General features: G+C 36.4%; 1 protein-coding gene across 1 annotated transcript; it reads right to left on the reverse strand.

Annotated features, from left to right (window-relative positions):
- Positions 1 to 6,901: 6,901 nt before the first annotated feature.
- On the reverse strand, positions 6,902 to 9,657 carry LOC147513115 (pectinesterase 2-like). The gene is made up of 2 exons (XM_086596143.1): positions 8,606 to 9,657; positions 6,902 to 7,846 (listed from the first exon to the last, which is right to left on the reverse strand). The coding sequence occupies exons 1-2, from the start codon at positions 9,453 to 9,455 to the stop codon at positions 7,167 to 7,169; spliced, it is 1,530 nt and encodes a 509-aa protein (XP_086452269.1). The 5' UTR covers positions 9,456 to 9,657; the 3' UTR covers positions 6,902 to 7,166.

A 9,657-nucleotide genomic window follows, 5' to 3' on the forward strand; every position in this document is an offset into this window, starting at 1 on the left:
CAGAGTAGGCAGAAGAGTTATGCAGATTTGAAGAGGAAACGGGTAGAGTTTTCTGTAGGCGATTTTGTGTTTTTGAAGGTTTCCCCTATGAGAGGAGTTATGAGGTTTGGCATGAAAGGGAAGTTGAGTCCACGATATATTGGACCATATGAGATAGTAGCCTCCATTGGTAGTTTGGCGTATCGTCTTGCTTTGCCGCCTAACTTAGCAATGATTCACGATGTCTTCCACGTGTCTATGCTACGGAAATGTGTGAAAGATCCTACTGAGGTTGTTCAGCCAGCAGAGCTAGAGTTGAACGATGATGTAACTTTTACAGTGAGGCCTATCATGATAGTAGATAGGGATGTGAAACACCTTAGGAGGAGGATTGTAAACTTGGTAAAAGTGCAGTGGAGTGAAAGGGAAAATGACGTGACCTGGGAACTTGAAGATAAGATAAGGCAGATGCACCCTGAGCTCTTCTCTGACACTCTACCTTGAATCTCGGGACGAGATCCTTTTAAGGTGTGTATATTATAACACCCCGTCTTTTATTTGCATTTTCCTATAATAATATTAATAGTAATAATAATAATAATAATGTAAATAGAAAACAGAAATAGGATATCCAGTAGTTTTGGAAAAAAAAGCCCGTAAGTAAGTAGATAGGTTTAAAACCCTGGTTTTTCGGAGAGGTTTGAAAAAAACTAGAAAATAAGGGTTTCTCACGTAGAGTTTTGGGGGAAGAAAAAAAAAAAGGTGAGAGTTTTACTGAGAGAAAAAAAAAAAGGGGTTTGAACAAGAAAGATCGCCGTCGACTTGGTCTTTGGAGGTTTTCGATTTCGAGATTTGTCGGGCATTCGGTTTTAACAGTGAGTAGTCATACTATATTATATTTTTTATTGGTTTCGATTTAAACATACCAGTAATGCCGTTTTTCTCAAATTTCATTTTTTGTCAACTCTGTAAATGGTTAGCCACCATTTTGAACCCCTGCAGTAGATCAAACAGGACGACTTTTGGCATTTAAAGCTGCGATTAATCGGACACATTGGCTAATGGCGTCGCCATCAGCAGCACCAAACTGTTCCTTGTTTTTTTGTATGGTTTTTATTTGTTTTGTGGAATTGTTAATTTGTTAACTTGAATGTTATTGATGATGTTTGGACTGGGCGTGGTGAAGTAGAGGTGGTTGTTTCAGATGAGGGGAAGTGTTGTGAAGCTTGAACAGCCATTAATGGCGTTCAAGCAAGAACATAACCGTTTTGTGTATGTTGTTGCTTAACTGTTGTCGGGTTTGATTGTTTTGTTGTGAGGTTATGTTGTTGGGTTGAGGGGGATTGTTGGTGAGGATTGGGTGTTGGAAATTTGACAATTGAAGCTTGAAAAAAAAAACCTTTAATGGCGTCGGTCGAATTTCTTCAGTATAACAGAATGGTGAATTGTTGATATGGGTAGTTAGGGTTTTTCTCCCTGAACCAAACCGCTGGGTTGGTTTTAATTATAGGTGGCCGGTGGTGGCTGTGTGGTGGTCGGTGGTGGTTGGTTGAAATTGGAGAGGAATGAGATGAACAATAGCCAAAAAACGATTTTGGGCTTGGGCCAAAATCGTGGGCTAATATCTTTTTATTTTGAATTTTTAAAATTTGACTTTTAGATTAGACTATGGGCCTTAGGATTTGGGCTTTTGGAGTTTAGGCCGGGTTGACCAGAGTTGACTGTTGACTTTGACCAGTTGACCCGAAAATTAGACTTTTTCCTAAAATTATGATTCGGTTTATTAGGATAAGTCTAGGACTATTAGCCTGTTTGACTTAGGCTAGGACCTTTATAAATATACTTGTGTACGTGTATTTACTGCTTTGTGATTTTTCAGTCTTTTGCGATACCCCACGTTATGACTCTTATACATTCATGAAATTAATAACGCGTACACCAAAAAAATTAATTGAATCAAGATATTCCCTCGTTCTCACGAAATAATCTATGCAATAAAAGTACAATAATCGTAAAACAAAACTTACCGCACCCTTTTAGATTTCTCCACTTCAAGTTTTGGAATCGAGTTTTATGACTGATGATGTCATATGTTAGGTGGGCATTTATTGAATGTGCCATAAATGGCCCGTTAGTGTTATATAAGGGTATTCATTGAATGTGCCATGAATGACCAGATTGTAGTGGACTGCCCTAAAGAGGAACTAAGGTATTCGCCTTGCGGGTTAGTTGTATTCCTTGAGTGTACGGGAATGTAGGATTGGGTATTCCTTGAATGTGGCAGGAATGACCCAGGGCATTCATTGAATGTGCCATGAATGGCCCGTTAGTGATATGATAGGTATTCCTTGAATGTGGCGGGAATGACCTAAGGTATTCATTGAATGTGCCATGAATGACCTGAGTTTTTGTGCCCAAAGAGGCTGTGAAATATGTGTATGAAAGCCCAGAGATGGCTATGATATTGTGGTATTCGGTGGGAGAGAGGCACACAGGAATGTGTGTTTTGGCAAATGTGTGGAGTGCAAATCGTGGAGTAGGTACTAAAGGGTGGGTGTATAAGAAAAGTAATTGATTAAGTGATAAGAGAAATTTATTTGATGATGCAAGTGTGTTTGGGCTTATTTTTGAATACATATAGGATATGTACATATGTTATATACAAGTTCTAACTTTCTTTTGCAGGAGGGTAGGACTTAATAATATTTTGTGCAGGGACGCGGTCCTACCCTTATACAGCGGCGGATATCGGTAAGTGTAATTCAATTACTTAGATATTAAAAGGGAGTTATTAGAATGAGTTAATAAAATGGAGGTTAATAAAATGGAAGTTTTGCTTGGGAAGAAACTATGCCGTTTGAGATGACGGAACTACTTGTCTTCCAAGCTGAGAATGATTAGGTTATGATAGATTTAAAGTGTTAGTTGGATAAGTAAAGTTTGAAATGTTTATATGTGGTTAGTCTACTCATACCAGCAAATTCCATTTTGCTGACCCATGTTTGCTTTGTTTTGGCAACGTGGGTGTGTTCTTGGGAACATAGGTGGAAGGCAGTGGAACCGCGGCGTGTGATTGGGATTCGTGCCTGGAGCGGTCCGTTAGTTTTCTTTTAGGTTTGATTTCTTTGTTGGAAGAATGTAATAACGTAGTTTACCTTTTTCATGGCATGAGGACATGGTAGTGATGAACTTTATTTGGAGAGTTTGTTTGATGTTTTATTTTGAAGGATGTTATCTTAATAAAGAGATTTCGGATAATTATTGGGATTATTTTATTTTAAGTTGTTTCTTTTATGACATGGCTGTTAGGGTTTTGTATGTGTAGTATCCCCTGTCATAGTCTGGGTTTTTAAACAAGTGAACCTAGTGATGTTTGAGATATTTATATTTCAAATATTCACTTTGTTATTGTTTAGAAATTCGGGCTGTGACACTTCACATAGTGAGGGACCACCAAACATTAGTTTCTGCTACTCTTTCATTCTCACACAAACTGTCACAAAATGATAGTACTCCCAAACTAAGTATTGTTTCAACAGTGCATTCACTGCATTAATTATTGATGCTCTCGCTTCTTTGAGTTGTTGTCATCCCAACACAAAAAAAAAAAGTGTGTGCATAAACTTGTGCCCACTTTTCACGTACGTGACTTGTACAAAGTGGTCAACCAAACATTTTCTTCCAATCTAAATTATTTAAGCATGGCTTCCAAATTCTCTACAAATTCAGTTACCATCTCTGGTTCATATATCCATTTCTCGAACATCGAATAAATTTTTTTGAATTGACCAAACTTCTTCGCCAAATTCTTGAGAGCATTCATATGTAGGTGTTAAAGACAAAGTTGGTGGCTACTATCAAAAAATACATTATTAATAGCATTAGAAATTACCATAGTTTGATCAGTGAAAATAATTTTTGGATGCTTACCCCCTGGCTTCCAAGAATGTGTTAAATAACCAAACGAATGATTGTGTGGTTTCATCACTCAATAAGCTACACCCATAAAGTATTGTTTGCCCATGACTATTAATACCAACAATTGGAGCACATATCAGATTATAATTGTTTGCTTTGAAGGTCATGTCGAAATCAATTGCATCACCGAATAACCCATAATCTCATATTGACTTTGCATATATCATAAAAGAAAACTCCAGTTATTTCACTGTCTTCATTGTACCGAATAGAATAAAAAAAAATCTTTCTTTTTCTCCCTGAAATAACCAAGAAGACATTTGGCACGTCTCCTTTCTTGAGATACTCTCTTCGCTCTTTCTGTAACTGATTATTATAATCAATCCGAGTGTAGTCCAGATATTTAGCTCCTCCTGCTTCTGCGCAAGCATAAAAGTAAATTTGACTTGATTTTAGTCTTGCCGAATACATTTTCTTCATCATTTCTTCTTGGGATTCATCTGTTGACCTGTGGGATCTTAACAAATTAGAATCCAATGGAGGAACAAGTTCCTGATTATATTCACTAATGAACTTAATCAAAATATACTTCTCATTCTTTAGCCTAATCTCAAACTCATCCAAACACTCGAATCGCCTTTCATCTCTTTCTTTTTTTTTTCCGGCACTTTGATCTTTTTGTATACTCCTTCGCAACAATAATAGAGACAACATTTTAATATTTTGGGTTGTTAACTAGTATTACGCCCTCTAGATGAGCCAATTAGGATTCCCCACTAAATGGGAAATTAGGGTCTCCTCCCTAAAACACACGGTCAACTTGGTTTAACCATTAACTTTCAAATCAAACAATTGAAAATTACACAAATGCCCACATTGTTTTCAAAAAATAAATATTCAATTTTAATTAGGTGGGGGCATTTATGTCATTTTTAGTTGTTTGACTTGAAAGTTAACGGTCAAACCAAGTTGACCGTGTGTTTAGGAGGGGGGATATCTAGTAGGGGACTAGTTCACCCTAATATATTTTTTAAATCTAAGCGACTATTGTTCGATTTTTTAATCCTAATGCTAAACCCAACTGCTCATGCATAATTGTTATAATAATTACGAGCATGTTTAACACTGTCAAATATTATCTCAAGTATTGGTTCCATTATCTTTACTGGAAAAAAACAATTATAGGAAAAAAAAAAACTAGTGGAGAAGAAGAGGGATGGAGGGAGAGAATGGAAGTTGGTGGGAAGAGAGAGAGAGAGAGTGACCCCAATATTTTGGGGAGAAAATTGTTATTTCCTTTATTGGATATATATTTTGTTTAATTAATAATTCTTAAAAAGAAAAAGAAAAAAAAGGAGTGAGAGTTTTGTAAACACACATGGCCACTAAGAGCGCTGGTAGTATCTACTAGCAAAACGGAAGGTGAACAAATTCGGACTCGTAGTGGAACTGTACAACTAGAAGTGGTCGTGAAGTCCAGCCTTTGCGGAGTTTGCAATGATTACTAGTTTACTACCCCTTACCCTTGTGAGGTTATCGGTAAACAATTAGCTAGGGAAATTATTTTCACAAATTAAGACAAATTTACTTTTCATTTTTCTTTGTTTTAAAGTCATTATTAAACTTGGTTTTTCTACTAAAAAACAAAACAGCGCAACCTCCATTGATCATCAGCTGATACAATTATTGGAAAAAAAAAATCATTAGCTGCCTAGCTGGTACAAACCATAGTTTAAATCAAGCAAAGTTTGCTAATGATTTAAAACCTTGCACCTGTTTATATACATATAGGGGAGAGAGGGGAGGGATCCGTTTACCATGATTTTTTATACTATGGTTTATACCATGCCCTTTTACAAGATGAGTTAAGAGCCAATATTTTGTAGATATGATCTAGTAACTATAAATAGCTAACTATGAATAGCTACTCCACCAAAATTTGGCTCATTTGGAAGCCTCTAACCTAGTTTAAAAAAATGTTGCCAACTTTGAATTTTTTTTAACGATCGAGATTCTTCAATTTTGCAATCATCTTTTGATATTGTTAAAAACCATCAAATAAGATGAAATTCTGTGAAGGTGATCTCCATGATTTGTTAACATATCCACAAAAAATTAGATTTTAGTTTGTCTTGTATGTGAAATTGTAGGACATGATATATTGATCCCTCCTATATACTAAGCATCCATGAGCATGTGCTCTAAAATCAAGAAAACATTCACAACAAAATGAGCTTTCCTGGGTACAATAATGTTACATAATGATTGATATATTGTCCTAGCCATATATTTGATTACCAACCATTGCACAAAAAGTCTTCGATATTTTGAGAAATATCACTAAATTTGTAGGCACCAAAGAGAAAATTTTATAGAATCTCTTCAAATTTCAGTTGATCACGTCTTTAAATGTATTGAAAGTTGGAACTGATTGGCTTTAAGGTACCATAATATTTCAGGCAAAAATAACGTTTTATAGTGCCTGTGTAACCAACATGTAAGCATAATTGATTGACAAACATGTTTTTAAGCAAGATCAATAACCCATTGATGGGTGGGGTTCGAACCCCAGACCTCTGGTATCATCACCCAAAGATTTTACCAACTTTTGACACATGCACATGTAAACGTATTTAGTGTTAATAATCTAAGAAATATAAATGATTTACAACGTTCACTTTTAGTGAATTTATAAGCATATTTGTTTTGAAATTTGTCCGATAATAAACTCTCTGACTTGGGAGTTTCAAAAGAATCTTAAGAAGTTAAATGTTCATTGAATCAGTGTTCACGATTCTGAACGGAATGTCAGAATTCCACTGAATATTTCAATTTAAAAAAAATGGAAAAACCAACTTAGGATCGAAATATTGATGATTCCAAAATTAGTCAAAATCAAAATATTATATGGGTTGAAATATTGTCAATTTCGGTTTTCTATATTTTCGAAATTCCAAATATTCCGAAATCTCCAACTATGCACTGAATTGAAATTATTTGAAAATTTGTCCAAAACATTGTTTCTTACTATAATCTCTCCTTGGAGAATGAATTCGATAGTCCACACAATGCTCATCTTATACATACAGAATTACAGATACATACGAAAATTATTCACATTTGCGGGGTAAATTGAATGAATTATATACTTAATATAATAACAGGCCATGCACACCTTATTGACAATTGACGACGAAGATACTATTGAAAGAATTAAAAAGACTTGTGGCACAGAATAATGTGTCTCTCGGACCTTATGATAGTTTCCTTCAAAGACCAGGAGTGAAAGGAACTTTGGTTGGTGGTAACCATGAATTACCACCTATGAAGTTTGCTACGGTGAACTTTGAAGCTTCAGCCGGATTTGTTATTACCCTGTAACCAGGCCATTTCACTCTATTAGCTGTTGATGAACCTGGACCAGTGTTCCTGTACTCGCCATAGTATAAGGTTTTCAGTGCGAAATTTCCAACCCATTCCATCCAACCAGCTGGAGTTATCTGGGCACCCATAAATGTTTCCATATAAACCGTCCGGGAATACTGCTTCCATGGCCTCCCCAAGTATACTATTGTTGACCCGAGATCCGCAGTAGCTAGTAGTCTGGAATTTTGAATTGATATTCCAGTGTTTTGGTTGGGATCCATTCGACCTTGGGCTGTTAATGTGCAGGGTTGTCCAGGCATGGGCTTTCTAGCATAAATGTTGCAGTTTTGGAGAACAACGGCAGCATTTCCAAATATAAAATCAATTGTACCAACTATATTGCATTCTCGGAAAAATTGTCTCTGGGAATGTACATAGAGTGTATCTTGAAATCCTTCAAAACTACACTGATAGAACACGGAGAGATCGGAGTCTGACCGTAGTGCAACTGCTTGATGATTTTGAGGTCCAGCTGTGTTACGGATTGTAACCCCTCGAGCAATAAATCCAGAACCCCCAGTTGCTAAAATTTAAAAATTCGAAATAGTTAGAGCTTTTTCAGGTATAAAATAAGAGCAAAAACAATGCAGAAATGCCTTGGTTTCAAAGTTCAAACAGTTCTACTAGTCTCAAAAATTGCAACAAGGTATGTTGGTCTTTATAAAACAATATAATGACGAGAATAGTGACGAAAACGACGCAATGATGGTTTCTGCATATAAGCAACTATTCTAATTGGTTATGTGATTGAAATAATCAATATGAAATAAATCAATAAGCAGGGTCCCTTACTAAACAACGAACTAATTTCTCTAGTATAATAAAACGTAGATTCTCTGAAAATCTCACTACTTGACCCTTCAATTCATACAATCTAATTAGTATACATTCTAATGTATATAAGAGTATAGCTGTGTAGATTAATGTTGAACACATCAACCTTCTCGTACTGTTAGTTTCATCAAATTGACTAGTTTTAAATGTCTCTAGTTTATCATGTTAAACATCTAGGAAACAAGCTCAAAATATTAAACTCTGGATAACTAGTAATTGATATAACTAAGTGAAGAACTAAGTCACTAACAGTAATTCCATGGCTTCAACAATTAAATATAATTGGAACATCCAAAACTCGATTGGCTATGAATGGAGCGGCAGCAGCCGCTTCTTATACACGCAAGATTTTATATGCATCTCAAGATAAACAACATAAAAAAAAAAGATCTAGACAAGTATAAATTTCTAGTCAAATAATTTAAACTAGTAGATATTAGTGCCTTACCAAAGGTAGCCGAAGCGAAGGTAGTAGAACCTCCTACTACGCTCTTGCTTCCAGTAAGAATGGTCCTCCCTATGCCATCACCTATCAGCATGACATTCTTCGCTTTGGTCACAACATTTTCACTGTATACCCCTGCTTTCACATATATAACAAACCTGCCCTTTCCCTTCCAACTCGCTGCCGCATCAAAAGCTTGTTTGACAGTCTTGAACTTCCCTGATCCATCTTTAGCAACCACAACATTAGCAGCAGGAGCTGCTGCTTGCAATAGCTTTCGGTCACCAGTTGGTACCCAATCTGGGAATCCATCCTTGTATTTTGGTTTACTAGGTGCAACCTTGTTAAGTTCAAGAGTGTTGCAAATCAGTTTCGAAACATTATTTGTCATAAGTGGCGACATATACTCAGAGACCCCAAGCTCTTTGAGCCCATCCGAGCATGTACCTAGGTTTGTTAGAGCTGTACTTAACCAGGTCTGTGCATCCTCACCAGTGTGCTTTCTATTTGGATCGACAGTTTTATTGAGTTGGCGTATGGTGCTGTCATATAACTCTACACAATCAGCCCATGCAGCTTTTTCCTTCTTGTTGCGCAACTGGAGTCCAAGCCCTTCGGTGCGACCCTTGGCTTTTACCGCTCGCTCCAAGGCGAGGTGTACCGCAAGTTTTTTGAATTGTGACTTATGCTTGATAGAATGCGCAACAGGTTTGCTGCTCAAAAAAAACTCGCATGGTTCAGGATTCGGTGTTTGGCTGCACCACCATTTTATGTCGGAACCAGTTTTATCAGATGTAACAGAGGAACAAAAGAGAAAAACAAGTAATAGCCCCACAAATAGACGAAATGCCATAAATATTTTTCTCAATGGCTTATCGAATTTTCTCTGTTGGACTGTTGGTGTGTTTATATGTCAATGAACTCCTATATTTATAGTGAAGGGTGCAAAAGTACTAGTGATGTGGATGCCAAGTTGTCAACAATGTTAAATTGATCGATAAGAAAATTGTTTAGTTTCTATTTAACCACTTGGCATTTGAAAATAAACAACGTTT

Source organism: Coptis chinensis, chromosome 3 (genome assembly GCF_015680905.1).
Source record: "Coptis chinensis isolate HL-2020 chromosome 3, ASM1568090v1, whole genome shotgun sequence".
In the NCBI taxonomy this organism is placed as follows: domain Eukaryota; kingdom Viridiplantae; phylum Streptophyta; class Magnoliopsida; order Ranunculales; family Ranunculaceae; genus Coptis; species Coptis chinensis.